The sequence below is a fragment of the Oncorhynchus kisutch genome, linkage group LG16 (genome assembly GCF_002021735.2).
Source record: "Oncorhynchus kisutch isolate 150728-3 linkage group LG16, Okis_V2, whole genome shotgun sequence".
Lineage (NCBI taxonomy): Eukaryota > Metazoa > Chordata > Actinopteri > Salmoniformes > Salmonidae > Oncorhynchus > Oncorhynchus kisutch.
The window spans coordinates 42,374,014-42,391,805 of NC_034189.2; the positions used below are offsets into that span (position 1 = coordinate 42,374,014).

The following is a 17,792-nucleotide window of genomic DNA, read 5'->3' on the forward strand; positions in this document are numbered from 1 at the left end:
CCCTACTAACACAAACAACCCCCATCATCTCATATCCCTACTAACACAAACAACGCCCAACATCTCATATCCCTACTAACACAAACAACCCCCATCATCTCATATCCCTACTCACCCAAACAACCCCCAACATCTCATATCCCTACTCACCCAAACAACCCCCATCATCTCATATCCCTACTAACACAAACAACCCCCATCATCTCATATCCCTACTAACACAAACAACCCCCATCATCTCATATCCCTACTAACACAAACAACCCCCATCATCTCATATCCCTACTAACACAAACAACCCCCATCATCTCATATCCCTACTAACACAAACAACCCCCATCATCTCATATCCCTACTAACACAAACAACCCCCATCATCTCATATCCCTACTAACACAAACAACCCCCATCATCTCATATCCCTACTAACACAAACAACGCCCAACATCTCATATCCCTACTAACACAAACAACCCCCATCATCTCATATCCCTACTCACCCAAACAACCCCCATCATCTCATATCCCTACTCACCCAAACAACCCCCAACATCTCATATCCCTACTCACCCAAACTACCCCCAACATCTCATATCCCTACTCACCCAAACAACCCCCATCATCTCATATCCCTACTAACACAAACAACCCCCATCATCTCATATCCCTACTCACCCAAACAACCCCCAACATCTCATATCCCTACTCACCCAAACAACCCCCAACATCTCATATCCCTACTCACCCAAACTACCCCCAACATCTCATATCCCTACTCACCCAAACAACCCCCATCATCTCATATCCCTACTCACCCAAACAACCCCCATCATCTCATATCCCTTCTCACACAAACAACCCCCATCATCTCATATCTCTACTCACCCAAACAACCCCCATCATCTCATATCCCTACTCACACAAACAACCCCCATCATCTCATATCCCTACTCACACAAACAACCCCCATCATCTCATATCCCTTCTCACACAAACACCCCTGGGATTTCCTGTCCAGGTGCCCTATCTCTCAGAAAATTGTATGCATGACTAAGTTAATTTGTTAAGTACTGTATGTGAGCATATTTACCCCCCCCCCCCCCCCGTTCAGTTGAATGGGATCTCTCTATTCTAGGCTACTATTTTTGATTGAGTTCCCTCTCAGCACTGCATCCACTTTTTGATAGCGTTCCACTGATTTCCTTCTCTTTGTATCATACTCAGTGTTGTCTCAATCTAGGTCAGCAAATATACAGTCAGTCTAACAGTGATGCACTTTTGCAGATGTCACCCAGGGGTATCAACATACCATGGGTATCAACATACCAGGGGTATCCACGTACCAGGGGTATCCACGTACCAGGGGTATCCACATACCAGGGGTATCAATATTCTGTGGTGAGCTCCAGGACCGCATTCAAAAAGTATCTCAGAGTGGGTGTCCCTTGTGTATATGATCTCATGTGATCTACACTGTTACTCTGACATTTTGTGAATGCAGGCCCTGAACAATAACTTCCGGTTATTTCTATATGGGGATGCTAATTGTATAATGATCTACTCTGCAATAGACATGAATCGTGTGTAGAGTTAATTTCCTTCTGTGGGAATAAAAGGGTCTGTTTTGGATTTCCTTAGCCTACTTCCTAATAAGTGATTATTGTACATAATGAATTTTCATTGACTTGCCTCCTTACTTCGAAACAACAGGATGCACAGTGTGAGGTTTGAAGTGGGCTATCAAAACCACGTCAGAGACAAAACCATTCCTACACGTTGAAATATATTTCCATCTTAAATAACTCTAAAGTGTGTAAGAAAGATCACAGTTTGCTAATGATCCAAATGACCTACATACACACATGCGCACACACACACACTCACACACACACTCCAGACCTTAAGCAAAGATAGTTTTATTAATTTAAGCAATACCACAGACTGGATTCTCTAAAAAGCATAGCTGTACCTAGACAGTGGTTCTCTCAGATCTGCTGTAACAAAAGGGTGCGTTCCATCAGACTTAGAAAATAGTGTTTGATTTATTGTAAATACATTATATCAAACTAAGACACTTATGAAGTGCAATATTTGTATTGTTATACAGAGTTGAAAACCACTATTTGTTGTTGGTCTAAAAGTATGATCTACATTCAACTATGAAAATAGCATGAAAACATCTCTCACATACACGTTCTCTTAAAACATAGAATACAGGGTTCTACCATACTTCTAAGTCAAACCACCGCAGAAACAACAGTGTTACTTACAGTACAGTAAATCAAACTATTTTTAACTCCATAAACACACCTTTTACAATTATTTATGATGTTGTTGTCTGTTTTGGTACAACAGCTACTGTATGATATAACATGAATTACACATGTTCTTGCTCAAGAAAATAGCAGTAGTGTTGTTGGAGAGAAACCATACATTTTTTATTAGTACTGTACTGAATACGAGCACAATATATACAGTACTGTACTGACCCAAATGCTACCCTGGCCCTTAGCCTATGATGTGTTGTCGGCCTGCTGTATGGAGATAAATGTATGTCCAGATTCTGTAAATTAATTCAACAACATCATCTATCTCCATACCACTATAGTTTGAAACCTCAGACAATTGATTTAATTATCAAATAGTCTGGAAAACTCTATATGTTACAAAATAAAAGTTTATTAGATACATTATTTTACAAAATAACTATTTTCATCTTTAAATTATTATGTTATAGTGTTGTTGTAAGGTATACTATGCATGTTGTTGTTGTACATCACCCTTGGTAGAAAACATTAAAATGTTTATGATATAAATGTATATTAATCTAAACCAAATCAATGTTATCAATGACCTAATATTTAAGACCCTGTTGGTGACTAAAATGAATCCTATTGAGGTTCTATATATGTCAAATGGCTTGCAATGACTATGCAACTGACTAATTAATACAAAGCAACAATATAATAATTTCATAGTGCAGTCCCCCCTAGCTTTTCATTGTTTTTAATGAACAGTATAGCATGCGTTGAAATGGCGTATGTGGGATAACCTATGTAGAAAAAACATCAAAGCTTCTAGTCCCCTTATTGCACCTCTGTATAGGTGATGGCCCCTTCCTGAAGAAGGCACTGTGGATGCTTCATTATCTCTTATCTGGCTAGCATCCTGGCGTTAGTGTCTCACAGCTGTCTATTGGCTGGCTACACTAACCCACCAACCAATCAAGTGTCAACGTGCACAAAGCTGCCACTGAGTGACATCTTATGTCTTGTGCCATCTCCTCTTCCCATTTGAGTCTTTCCATATTTGTCCAATCGAATTCTATCAAATCCAACTGAAACTGCTAAAGGTAGAGATAAGAGACCCAGTAGACGATGTTGAACAGGAGAAACGACGTAGGGAAGAAGACTCTCGAGTAAGCGTCCAGCTCCTTAATGTCGACATGGATGCGTCCTTTCCTCCACCCTCCCCCCTTGCACTCCTCGTAACAGCAGAAGAAGCTCTGGCAGTCCTTCCCGTCCAGACACTCGTACATGTCCTCATAGTCCTGCCAGTATGAGTAGTTGTTGTTCAATGGAACCACAGTCGTGGGGGACCTGGGCCCCGTGTCTAGCATCGAGTAGGTCTGTGGGAGGGGACAGAGGAAGGCCATCTCCTTAGATGCGTAAGCGATAAAGGGAGAGAAAGAGAGGGTGAGAGAGTGAGGGTGGGGGGGGGCAAGAAATGTGATGAGGGGAGAGAGGAAGGAAGGCCTCATAATTAGATACTGAGAGGGAGAGAGTGAGGCAACAGGGAGGGGGCAGGGGGACAACTAAAGCCAGACAGGAGGCAAGAAATACATGTGGGCAAACAAGGGAGAAAGACAGATGGAAAGATGAAAAGAGACAGAGAGAAAGAGATGAAGAGAGAAAGAGATCTGATACGTTTTGAGTGGAGCTGTGCTGTCATGCATTAAAGCTCCGCAGCGGGCCGTGTCCTCCCACACCCAGCAGGACGCTGTCATAGCCCAGGCAGGCAATGAGATAGAACCCCTCGGCTTAGTGCTCTACCGAAGCTGGGACTCACTCATTGGCTCGACAGCGTTACACGACATGACATGATGACATGACACGCTATGACACGGCATTTACCAAGTACACTGTGTGACCGGTCGGCAGTGCAAGTGGATGGATATATGAAGGATGGTGGATGGACCAGACCTCAACCCTCACCGGGGGGCAACCTCCCGATTTGCTACCATGCAGGTCAGAGCCACTGACTGTAATACTATCACAGCCCATGCACAGTGTGACTGATGCAAGAGGATGGAGATATGAAGGATGGACTAGACCTCCACCCACTGAGACCATAATCGCTACCATGGCTAGAACTATTGACTGTGACAACACAAACAACCTCGGTCCATGTCTATAACAGCATTACACTGCATTGAGAAAAGGTACACCATTACATTGTACGGAGGAAAGGTACACCATTACATTGTACGGAGGAAAGGTACACCATTACATTGTACGGAGGAAAGGTACACCATTACATTGTACGGAGGAAAGGTACACCATTACATTGTACGGAGGAAAGGTACACCATTACATTGTACGGAGGAAAGATACACCATTACATTGTACGGAGGAAAGGTACACCATTACATTGTACGGAGGAAAGGTACACCATTACATTGTACGGAGGAAAGGTACACCATTACATTGTACGGAGGAAAGGTACATTGTACGGAGGAAAGGTACACCATTACATTGTATGGAGGAAAGCTCACCAGTCTCTGCGTCTTGTTTGTCTTGTAGCGGGGCTTCTGATCCCTGTAGGCGTAGTAGTTTTGGATGGCGTACTCCATCATGGCCGCAAAGACAAACAAGAAGCACACAGTGACGAAGAGATCCATGGCCGTCACATAGGAGACTCTGGGTAGGGACGTCCTGGCCACTGTACTAAGGGTGGTCATTGTCAACACAGTGGTGATACCTGAAAGGACAAAGTCAGCGTCATTACACAGATTTTTCACCTAGTCGGCTCAGGGAATCAAACCAGCAAACCTTTCGGTTACTGGGCCAACACTCTTAACCTCCAAAACGGAATGCTACCTGCTACCCGGTACTAACTGTTTGATATCGGTCTTGGCAAAACGGTGGCAATAGTTCTCTCTGGCAATAGTCTGAATATATTTTGCAAATGTGTTTTTAAGATATTTTTATCAATTAACGAGGGTAGTTTGTGTCTCTATGTAGTTTTAACTTTAGAAATAAATGGACGTTTACATTAATACATTGTCAGCGCTTAAATATACTGAACAAAAATATGAACGCAACATGCAACAATTTCAAAGATTTTACTGAGTTACAGATCATATGAGGAAATCAGTCAATTTAAATGAATTAATTAGGCCCTAATCTATGGATTTCATAGGTGGGCCTGGGAGAGCGTAGGCCCACACACTTGGCAGCCAGGCCCACCCACTGGGGAGACAGGCACAGCCAATCAGAATGAGCTTTTCCCCACAGAAGGGTTTTATTACAGAGAGAAATACTCCTCAGCACCACCCCTCAGAGGATCCCGTAGGTGAAGAAGTCGGGTGTGGAGGTGCTAGACTAGCGTGGTTACACATGGTCTGCGGTTGTGAGGCCGGTTGGATGTATTGCAAAATTCTCTAAAATGACGTTTGAGGCAGATTATGGTAGAGAAATTAACATTAAATTATCTGGCAAAAGCTCTGGTGGACATGCCTGCAGTCAGCATCCTAATTGCATTCTCCCTCAACTTGAGACATAAGTGCACATTTAAAAGTGGCTTTTTGTTCTCCCCAGCACAAGGTGCACCTGTGTAATGACCATGCTTTGTAATCAGTTTCTTGATATGCCATACTTGTCAGGTGGATGGATTATCTTGGCAAAGGAGAAATGCTCACTAACAGGGATGTAAACCCATTTGTGCACCAAATTTGAGAGAAATAGGCTTTTTGTGCCTACCTATGGAACATTCCTGGGATCTTTTATTTCAGCTCATGAAACATGACCAAGACTTTACATTTTGCATTTATATTTTTGCTCAGTGTGTATATTGAAAAATGAGCTGAATGTACCAGCTGAGAATTTGCATGTATAGAGCCTTTGATATAAAATGCTGGGTGTGACCCGCACACACACCCATATGCGCACACACTCATATGCGCACACACACGCACACACACACACACACACGCATGCACGTACACACACACATTCTCTCTCTCTCGATCTTTTATGCACATCACCAGGAACCTCTCATTTGATGACTGAATGTTGTGCTGTTTTCAAGCAGTTACCATGGAGACCAGAAGGCCCATCTATTTTGAGCTGATATTTCATACTCAATCCCCCCTTCCTTCCTTCAGACTCTACTGGCCACGGTGATTACCTTCACCTATTTCCCTTACCTTCTATACATACTTTGGCACTTAGTTATGAAGGACCTCTGCTGACTTTCAAACAGGCAAAGGTGTCAGAGCACCTTCAACTGGTTCCTCCAAATAAAATGGCAAAAATGTAATGAATGAGAAAAAGGTATCTTTGTAAAAAACAAAAACAATACCCATAGATGTCACATGAGCAGATACAACACAGAAAATAATACAGATACAAAGAACATTGTACAAAGATATCAGTCTACAGTGCTGTCGTGACAGAGAAAGAGAGAGAAGGAAAGAAAGTGACAAAAAAAGTGGGAAGGGTCACACTATATGAGTCACTGAACTGAGCATCCCCTGTCCCTTACTCCCTGTCAGGTATAGCCTGATCGTCATTACCATCTGTGGTGGCCCTTGTGAACCTGGCTATTTGGGAATGGCACCCACTACACCCCGTCACTGCCCCCCCCCAACCACACTACACCCTCAGGGGACACCTGCATGTCAGCACCTGCCTCCTCCTTAGCCCCCTACCACCACCACCAGCCACTCTGACATATCTCCTGCTCTTTGCAGTCAGAGCCCATTTTCCTTATCACTCCTCTTTCTTTTCAACCCGCTGATTGATCAGCGGGGAGGCCCGGAAAAATTATCGCTGCGCTTTCATGCCCCAGAATAGATACTAAATCATTTATTTTATCAACGAGAATGGGATATTTATTTTTACTCCTACAGACAGCATCCTTGCCTGTTAGCTAGGGGAAAGACAAACATGTTTCCGGGCTTATCTTTGTACTGTGCCGTAACAGGTGGCAAGAGGGTCGAGCGAGACTATTCGATGTGATTGTGGTGGTTCAAGGATGGTTTGGTGATGAAACGGACTCGTTAATACACTTTAGGCTTTGACTTGTTTAACCACCACTGCAAATGTGCTTGTGTTGTCACTTAGTTAAAAGCCAAGTATAATGTGAATACTGTAATTTGGACTAAATGTGATTATATTTGATCTTGAAGACAAAAAAAATGACCTGATCAAGGTCCGCTACAAGAGCTGCCTGGAGGAATTGAAGCGTACTTACCGCAAAGTTCAACTCAAACTCCCAATCACCTTCAACAACATAATCCAGACGAATGTACATGCACTAATGGAAAGCATGCATCGGGGGGAAAAAAATCATGAATGAATTGCAAACGTAAACAAAAAGGTCATTTGTTAAGCCTTGATAAATTACAAGCACGTCGCATAAACAAAATAAGTCGGTACAAGAATCTTGAAAGCAGAACATAACATTGCATAAACACATGCAGAATGTTCTCTAGTCTAAACAATAAAATATAGATTTTTTTATGCAATCTTCCATTGTGGTACCAAGAGTTGGTAACCATCTTTTCAACAAACCAGCTAGACTCAGATGTATTTTTTTCCTTTCAGAATAACACATGCAGAGGTAGTCATTGCTGAACACATACAGTACACTACATAAACACTGGTGGAACAGGTTTGATTGAACCCTTGGGTTTTTTCATCTACTTATTATAATATCAGTGTGTATCCTGTCAAATGGTATTCTTCAGATCAGGTACCTAGTGCTGTTCTGGCGGGGGCGGCATCGCTATTGATCCAGAAGGAGACCCAGGAGAGCACCACGGTGAGGATACAGGGGATGTAGGTCTGGATGGTGAAATAACCCATTCTCCTGCTCAGGTCAAAGTACACTGTCATGACCACATAATCACCTGGGAGAGGGGGGGGGGATAAAGAGGGGGGATGTATATGGAGTGAGGGGCGAGGAGGGGGAGGGAGCGAGGTAAGGAGGAAGAGAGGGAGGGGGAGGGAGGGAGAAAGAGAAGAGATTGAGGGACAATCAGAGTGTCAGGTGGAACAAGAACAAGCCAGCGTGGGGAGAGGGGGGGGAGAGAAAGACAGAGAGAGATAGATAATCATGAGAGCTAGCATCAGGGGGAACCACAGAACAAGGCACCATACACAATGCTTCAGGGAGTCTACTTTGGTGGGTTTTGAAGAGAGGATGCTGTAACAAAAGAAAAAAAGGAGGCAGATATAACAGCGGTAGAACCAGAAGTCCCCGATGGCACGGTGGCATGGGAACTGTCCACTCGCTGTCCTCATTACCACGCTACAGCACAATACCTATTCATTTCATGCTGGATGAGAAACAAGAAGAAGACATTTAGCGCTTTGTTTTCAGAGTTTGTTGAGATGTAAATTAATGACATGCTATTTTTAGCTGCAGGAGCAAGCTAGCTAATCATCATGCAGCATGATGCAAGCTGGGAGTCAAGAAAAAGGGAAAACAAGATGAGAAACGTCTAATTTCCTTGAACAGAACTGAAGGAAGATCTGTGGAAGAACTCTGGCTTTCACATGAGTTCTCCACTCAGAACGTGGACTTGTATCACAGTGCACCATACGTAGAACACATCATTTATTGGATCACGTGAGTTTTCAAGACGAATAAAGTACAGCATGAACAATGTCACCTATGAAATTTGAGAATAGGGTCAATGTGGGTTAATTACAGCTTGAGGATTCATACATGAGATCAATTCATCAGCCCCTTGAAACGCTGCTACATGAGTCGTCAATGCTGTCATGAATGCATTACAAATGTATTAGAAAGTAATTCCAGCAAGCACCACTCATGAGTATAATTAGATACCTGTTTGTAAAACACAACCTTTGTCGCAAGGAATGATTGTAGTAAATAAATAGATGTAGAATTCAGTATTAAAACCAAACCACATCCTAGGACTCTGAAAATCATTTAAGTGAATAATTAAATATTTTGAATCTTTAATCCAGATGGTTTGTGTAAAAATATGTTTGCCTTTATACCAGAGGGGACTACTGATGAGCTTCATGCAATCTACAGAGAAACAATATGTTAAATGTCACAATGAATTATGAAGACAGGTAAATGCACTTTCATTGTGCCCTTTTTCATTACACAGTGAATGATAAAGACAACGTCTACTCCCTGAGCACTACTCTTAAGTCTACTACCACAGTACTACCCCTAAGTCTACTCCCTGAGCACTACTCTTAAGTCTACTACCACAGTACTACCCCTAAGTCTACTACCACAGTACTACCCCTAAGTTTACTACCACAGTACTACCCCTAAGTTTACTACCACAGTACTACCCCTAAGTCTACTCCCTGAGCACTACCCCTAAGTCTATTCCCTGAGCACTACTCTTAAGTCTACTATCACAGTACTACCCCTAAGTCTACTACCACAGTACTACCCCTAAGTCTACTACCATAGTACTACCCCTAAGTCTACTCCCTGAGCACTACCCCTAAGTCTACTCCCTGAGCACTACTCTTAAGTCTACTACCACAGTACTACCCCTAAGTCTACTACCAAAGTACTACCCCTAAGTCTACTACCAAAGTACTACCCCTAAGTCTACTACCAAAGTACTACTCCTAAGTCTACTACCACAGTACTACTCCTAAATCCACTACCAAATGACTAGTTCTTAGTCTACTACCAGAGTACTACTCCTAATTGCAATTTCAACCTGTTTTCTGCCCTGCCAAATGCTGTCTTTGTCATTTCCATGGTACAATAATACTACATATCTTGACTATCTTCCAAGAGAAGGCATTGTCTTTGCTCTCTGGCAATATCTTGCAAAACTGGCAAAGCAATTGACTTAAGCCAGAGTGGTGGCACTAGACCTCAAGACACCAGCTGGTAATGCCTGCTGTCTCCCCCTGCTAATAGACAGGAGAATATGACAGATAATTTACAGTAAATGTAGACCATTTGATTAAAAAACAGCTAAAAATAACACTTTGTCCTTTTTTCCTTGGAATTTTCATGAGTCAGTATCTAATAATTCAGAGAAAAATTGGATGGAGAACACAGGAGCCAACGAAGGGCTGTGAGGAGGATTTATTTTATTGATTGTGAAAAACAGAAAGGTCAGCTGTTTGGGTATTAAATGTACGGTAACTAATTTGCTGTACCTGCTGTTGTTTTTAGGACGTCTGTGGTATTCCGCAGGCCCATGAAGTCAAACTGGTAGAGGCGCCAGTACTTCTGGTCTGAGGTTTCGATGGAGTTCCTTTTCCATCTGTAAATCATTTCATCCTTGGGGTAACCATCTGTAAGTCAAGTAAACACACAGTGACCCTGTGACCCTATGGTAGCATTTCATTCTAATAAAATAAGATTTATGCTTCAATCTGACCAATACATGTTTTATTGTTTGATGGGTCTTACTGGACAAATTCCTATGTATGTATTATAAAACCCCCTAACTGCATACTGTTAAATATACCTAAATATGGGAACAGCACACGCACACACACATAAACACACGGACACACAGTATAGAGTAGAGCACCATTAGACAGTTAAAAAAGTAAAAAACATGGCCATAGTAAAGTGCTGTAAGAGCAGATGAAAAGGAGCACAACAGAGTGTAATAGGATACTTTGAGTTACTGTGAGAGAGCATTGTGTTGATGCTGGAGTTGACCTTCACTTTTCACAGAAGTGTGTGTGTGCCTGTGAAATCTAATTTGAAAGCCGTGCAACGGAAATGAACCACCTCATTGTGCTCTGATGATTTCAAGCAGGTGAACTGTATCCCATTAACATGTTATTATGAGGTGTGTCTCTCACACACACACACACACACAAAGCGACAATGTTATTCACACTAGCAAAAGCTACAACAAAGGAAAGCTGGTGAGATGATGTGGAGTGTCCTGAGTGTGTGTCAATATCTTAGAAACTATTATGTACAATACAATACAATAACGAGGAGGCAGAAAGGTAAGTTTAGGCTAGGGCTCAGCTGCAAGTTGGGTATCAGGGTTTGGCTCTGGAGTTGGCACTTCCTCCTAAAGGCGTGGTGTCCAGGGCAACCAGGCCAATGATAGAGGGGGCAGCAAAGGGGGCTGCAGCTTCGTGGCCCTGCAGCTGATCCACACGGCAGCGGTACACTTGTTGTCAACCGCTTGTTCGTTAACAGCTCGGCTGGACTCTTCCCAGTAGAGGCCGTCATAACATGTTGAGACTGCAGGACTCTTGACAGTCAGGTCTGCCAGTCACCCACCGAGATCATAGACAGAGCCTCCCTGTTCCATGTGTTCAGCTTGGCCATTGGATGGCGGATGTTATGGGGCTGTGTTGACATGTCTGATTCAGTTCTGCCCAGCGAACTCGTTAAACTCCGCAGAAGTGAAGGCAGCTCCATTATCTGACACCAGGACGTCACACTACCCATGACAGGCAAACAGCAAATGGAGGGTGCTTATTACAGCACCAGAGGGCATCAAGATAACCATGGCTACTTCCATGCACTTTGAATGGGAATCTACCATAATGAGAAGTCTTTCCTTTGAATAGCCCAGAAAAGTCTATATGAAGACACTATTTATTTGTTGTCCCCTCCCATGGGTGCAAGGCAGCCTTGGATGAGCATGGTGTGACTCCCGACAGGTGACACAGCTGCGCACCACAGCCTAAATGTCCATGTCCATCCCAGGCCATCCTCACTATTCCAGGATGCAATTCATGCAGCATGGAAAGGACCCCCTCCCTCGCCAGGCCAGGTACCACAACCCGACTGCCCCACAACACACAATTATTGTGAACCGACAGCTCGTTCTGACGATACCATTAAAGCCCAAACTCTCTGCCAGGAGCTTCAGAGGCCCATCCATGCAGCACCCAGCGAATAACTCGGGACAGGACAGGACAGGGTCCTTGGTGCGGCTATCCTAGAAGCATAGAGAAGGGCATCAGGCACCATCTCCATCATCATCACTTCCCAGTGTGGTGGTGCCTGGACAAAGAGGTTGTGAGTGGCAGGCAACTCAGGGAATCTGCATTAGCCAACTGCTTCCCTGGATGATAGCTGAGCTCATAACTATGGGATCCCAGTATCAGGCTCCATCTGACCATGCAAGTGAAAATATTTTTGGGGCATGGGCTTCATATGATGAAGCACGCCCAGCAAGGGCTTGTGGTTGGTGTAGACCACAAAATGGCGACCTCACAAAAACTGATGGAACTTCTTGACAGCAGAAATGTTCGCCAGGGCCTACTTATCCGGCTATGCAGAGTACTGTTCAGTGACAGTTCGGGTCCTAGATGCGTAGCACACAGGTGCCTCCCGACCATCAGATTCCACATGACTAAACAAGGCACCGAGCCCATATGGAGACGCCTCACAGACCAGTAACAGGGGTTTTCTATCATCAGTGGGCTAGCAGCCCATCTGCTTGCAGCAGCTGCTTAGCCTCTCTATAGACTTCTTCATGAGTGTCGTTCCCACTCCAGGGAGTGGCCGGGTCCAGTAGGCGATGCCAGGGTTGTAGCTTTATCAAGCCGGAAGTAGTTGTAAAAGTTGAGAATCCTCAGAAACGACTGGAGCTCAGACTTGTTCTGGGAAGAAGGCCTTTATGGCCTTTACCTTATCCTGGGTTGGTCGCATGACATCCTTGTCAATGTGGAACCTCTGGAACTCAACACTGGGTGCAGCAAAAATAGACTTCTCCCTCTCAGGCTGTGGCCTCCCATGGATACTAGAGACAACATACTTCTCAGGTTCTGGGTGACAGTTTACCAAGTGTGTCTGTTGTGTGGTCCTAGTGGCATGACTGAGCTGCCTGAGGCCTGGGACTGGGACCTTTGTCAAACAAAGTCAAGCTACAGTACATGTCTGCTCCATTTACAGTAGTGACAGGTTGCAACACTAAACCTACAGCTGTTGGAATTATGGGCACCTCCACATCTGAAATGGGCTCTGAAGTCCTCTCTGGACTCTAGACTGACTCCCCCCCCCCTCCCTCCCTCCCTCCCTCCCTCCCTCCCTCCCTCCCTCCCTCCCTCCCTCCCTCCCTCCCTCCGTGCGCACCGGCCTACTACTACGTTCAGCGAGATGAATGTCAGGCACAGTTGGAGGACCAGGGGCCTCATTTATAAAACTGTGAGGAGGATTCACGTCAAAAGGTGGCGTACGGACGACATACAGAAAGTGCTTACGCACAAAAATATTGTGATTTATAACACAGTGTGCACGCACTTCCCACGCCAGTTTCTCTTTATAAATCACAATCAACTCGAAATTTGCCCTACGTGAGCACACGTCTTGTCCTACCCTTTTAACGCCCATAGTTGCCCATAGATAGGGAAACACCCCTAATTAATATTCATCCATACTGACTGCATGACAACAAATCCCGACAGAAAGGTAAAAAAAAAAAAAGGACATTTCACCCAGTGTGAAACGGAAGATCTTGTAGGGGAGGTTGAAGCAAGAAAAAATACATTGTTTGGTGGAAAAGTGTGGGAATTACAATTTGTATTTATTTTTCCTTTATTTAACTAGGCAAGTCAGTTAAGAGCAAATTCTTATTTTCAATGACGGCCTAGGAACAGTGGGTTAACTGCCTGTTCAGGGGCAGAACGACAGATTTGTACCTTGTCAGCTCGGGAATTTGAACCTCCAACACTCTAACCACTAGGCTACCCTGCTGCCCCGGGGCTTCAGTGTCAGCATGTGGTGGACGCTGTGAATGCCGCTGGCTCAGAACTTCAGACTCTCTCAGAAATAAGACGTTATCCAACATTAAAGTGGAAGCCAAAAAGGCGCATAGCCTTACACAGACAAAGTGTTTGTGCCACCAGAGCTCAAGCCCCTTGATGAGCGATTGCCAGTATTATAGGGGAGTCCCTCCAGAGTGGAGTAGTGACGGAGGTGGACACGGGTATGCAAGACGCACGGGATGACCCAGGTATGTAATTAGTATTCCGTCGTTTGAAAAGAGTAAACCAAATGGATTGTCGTTGTGTTTACACAAGTGCGCCCACCCCCTGGCGTCTCCACCGCACCTCGTGAGTCACAACCCCCGGGCGGCCGTGTCCTCACAGATGCAGTCCTGCAAACGCAAAGGGACACCAACGATGCTATTAACCGAGGTTGCCAAGGATTTGAAGTGGGACAGGCACAACTAGGTTTCTGCGGGTGCTTCTCTGTCATGCTGGGCCCACTACAACACAGAACTCCAAGAGAAAAGCTCTTGGTAATCGGAACCGGCTCATAAGCCACTCCTCATTATTGGCCAGTAAATCTGGCTGGTCTCTGAAAATTGGCTCTCTCCGAATTCTTCCATTCGCCACATCTTCCAACAGCAGCCATTGTGCGTCATTACGCATTGTAATTGCATGCCTTTTTTATACCCACCCATTTGATTGTCAAAGATACCCAATTGCGTAACACCTTCAGGTGTTGGTAATTACCCTGGTTGTAACTGACAATGTCTGGGCCAAAATCACATTGACAGTTCTGCGCAACGAACATATATGAAATATGAAACTGTGCACAAACTGTGCACATTTATTTATGAAAATAAATGTCACAACATGCAACTATTGTTTAATAATTACAGATCCAATGAAATATGATTCCCGATTAAACTGTACAACATATTTGATGGGTTCTTTTGCAAAAACAGATATCTCCGTTTGTATTTATTATCCTAAATCATGTTTTTTTTGTGTGCACTCCAGGGAACTCTTCATATATAATACATGAGATGTAATATTTTGATTTATTTTACACAATGGTATCAATTTCTGCCATCGGGGTCGCAGTTTCTCCAGGTTATGTGCGCACGTATGGGTCAAAATGTCCGTGGAGGACCGCACATTCTCCCGTCAAGTAAAAAAAAAAAAATCTCAACGTTTGCTTAGAAAGTGGCGTACACCTTCTTTTGCACCTACGTTTATAAACGTTCATAAATGAGGCCCCTGGTCTTTCATGGTGAAGCAGGCAGGCATGATTTGCAGCAGTCTCAGCTGCCAAGGCTTTTCCCTCGGCCACTCTAAATATCAGATTGGGTTCAGCCAATAGACTCATCTAACAATTCTGTTAAGCAGCATCGGCTCCAGCTGATCTCCAAAATGTATTTATTTTTATTTCACCTTTATTTAACCAGGTAGGCAAGTTGAGAACAAGTTCTCATTTACAATTGCGACCTGGCCAAGATAAAGCTCCCAATTATGGTGCACCGAAAGCCTGCGCAGACCAGCAATGAAACTGGAGATATTCTGAATTGCATTTTGTTTACAATTATGAAAATAGAATCTCTGCACAATATCTGACGGATCTGGGCTGAAAGGCCACTTCAAACATGCCACTATGTTTTCATAACTCTTAGCAGTGGGCAGGGCCGGAGCAAGTAGAGAACCTAATGTACACTAAACAAAAATATAAACGCAACATGCAACAATTTCAAAGATTTTACTGAGTCACAGTTCATATAAGGGAATAACATAAGGGAATAACATTAGGCCCTAATCATGGATTTCACATGACTGGGAATACAGATAAAGATGCTTGTAGGGGGCGTGGGTCAGAAAACCAGTCAGTATCTGGTGTGACCACCACTAGCCTCATGCAGCGCAACACATCGCCTTCGCATAGAACTGATCAGGCTGTTGATTGTGTCCTGTGGAATGGTGTCCCACACCTCTTCAATGTCTGTGCGAAGTTGCTGGATATTGGCAGGAACTGGAACACTCTGTTGTACAGTTCAATCCAGAGCATCCCAAACATGCTCAATGAGTGAAATGTCAGAAGAGTATGCAGGCCATGGAAGAACTGGGACATGTTCAGCTTCCAGGAATTTTGTACATATCATTGCAACATGGGGCCGTGCATCTTCATGCTGAAACAAGAGGTGATGGTGGTGGATGAATGGCATGGCAATGGGCCTCAGGATCTCTTCACAGTACCTTTGTGCATTCAAATTGCCATCGATAAAATGCAGTTCAGTTTGTTGTCCTTCCCATACTATAACCCCACTGCCTCTGTTCACAACGTTGACAGAAAACTGCTCGCTCACACAACAACGTGGTTACACGTGATCTGCGGTTGTGAGGCCGGTTGGACATACTACCAAAACAATGTTGGAGGTGGCTTATGGTAGAGAAATTAACATTACATTCTCTGGCAACAGCTCTGGTGGACATTCCTGCAGTCAGCATGCCAATTTCACACTCCCTCAAAACATGAGACATCTGTGGCATTGTGTTGTGTGACAAAACTGCACATTTTAGAGTGGCCTTTTATTGTCTCCAGTACAAGGTGCACCTTAGTAATAATGTTGTTTAATCAGATTCTTGATATGCCACAAATGTCAGGTGGATGGATTGGCTTGGCAAAGAGGAAATGCTCACTAACAGGGATATAAAGAAATGTGTGAACATTTGTTTGGGAGAAATGAGCTGTTTGTGCATATGGAACATTTCTGAGATCTTTTATTTCAGCTCATGAAACATGAAACCAATGCTGAGTTTATACAGTACATGACCAAAAGTATGTGGATACCTGCTCATCAAACCTCTCATTCCAAAATCATGGGCATTAATATAGAGTTGGTCCCCCATTTGCTGCTATAACAGCCTCCACTCTTCTGGAAAGGCTTTCCACTAGATGTTGTAATATTGCTGAAGGGAATTGATTGCTTCAATTCAGCCACAAGAGCATTAGTGAAGTCGAACACTGATGTTGGGCGATTAGGCCTGGATCGCAGTCGGCATTTGAATTCGTCCCAAAGGTGTTCGATGGGGTTGAGGACAGGGCTCTGTGCAGGCCAGTCAAGTTCTTCCACAACGATTTCGACAAACCATTTCTGTATGGACCTCACTTTGTGCATGGGGAATTGTCATGCTGAAACAGGAAAGGGCCTTCCCCAAACTGTTCTCTTGGCATCTACCAAACCCAGATTCATCTGTCAGAATGCCAGGTGGTGAAGCGTGATTTATCACTCCAGAGCCCAATAGCGGCGAGCTTTAAACCACTCCAGCCGTCGCTTGTCATTGTGCATGTTGATCTTGGGCTTGTGTGCAGCTGCTCGGACATGGAAACCCATTTCATGAAGCTCCTGACAAACAGTTCTGGTGCTGAGGTTGCTTCCAGAGGCAGTTTGGAACTCAGTAGTGAGTGTTGCAACTGAAGATTTTTATACACTACGTGCTTCAGCACTCGCCGGTCCCGTTCTGTGAGCTTGTGTGGCCTACTCATTGCGGTTGAGCCGCTTTTGCTCCTAGACGTTTCCACTTCACAATAACAGCTCTTACAGTTGACCGGGGCAGCTCTAGCAGGGCAGACATTTGACGAACTGACATTGCCATGTTGAAAGTCACTGAGCTCTTCAGTAAAGCCATTCTATTGCCAATGTTTGTCTATGGAGATTGCATGGCTGCGTGCTATTTTTTTTTTTTTGCACCTGTCAGCAACGGGTGTGGCTCAAATATATACTTTTGTATATATGATGCATTTTTGTTCAGTGTAGAATACGTCACTGCTCCGCACACACAGAGCAGCACAGTGCAATTATTTTA

General features: G+C 44.0%; 1 protein-coding gene across 3 annotated transcripts in view; it reads right to left on the reverse strand.

Annotated features, from left to right (window-relative positions):
- Nucleotides 1–1,896: 1,896 nt before the first annotated feature.
- Nucleotides 1,897–17,792, reverse strand: part of LOC109878195 (gamma-aminobutyric acid receptor subunit gamma-3-like) — a 40,846-nt gene continuing 24,950 nt past the window's right edge. For 2 of the 3 annotated variants that reach the window (XM_031792470.1, XM_031792472.1), the window contains 4 exons: nt 10,398–10,535; nt 7,982–8,134; nt 4,775–4,980; nt 1,897–3,658 (listed from right to left, as the gene is read on the reverse strand). In XM_031792470.1, the coding sequence (XP_031648330.1) occupies nt 3,347–3,658; nt 4,775–4,980; nt 7,982–8,134; nt 10,398–10,535 (809 nt within the window). In that variant the 3' untranslated portion in view covers nt 1,897–3,346. The remainder of the gene's footprint in view (nt 3,659–4,774; nt 4,981–7,981; nt 8,135–10,397; nt 10,536–17,792) is intronic. The other variant, XM_031792471.1, reaches the window with a different exon arrangement.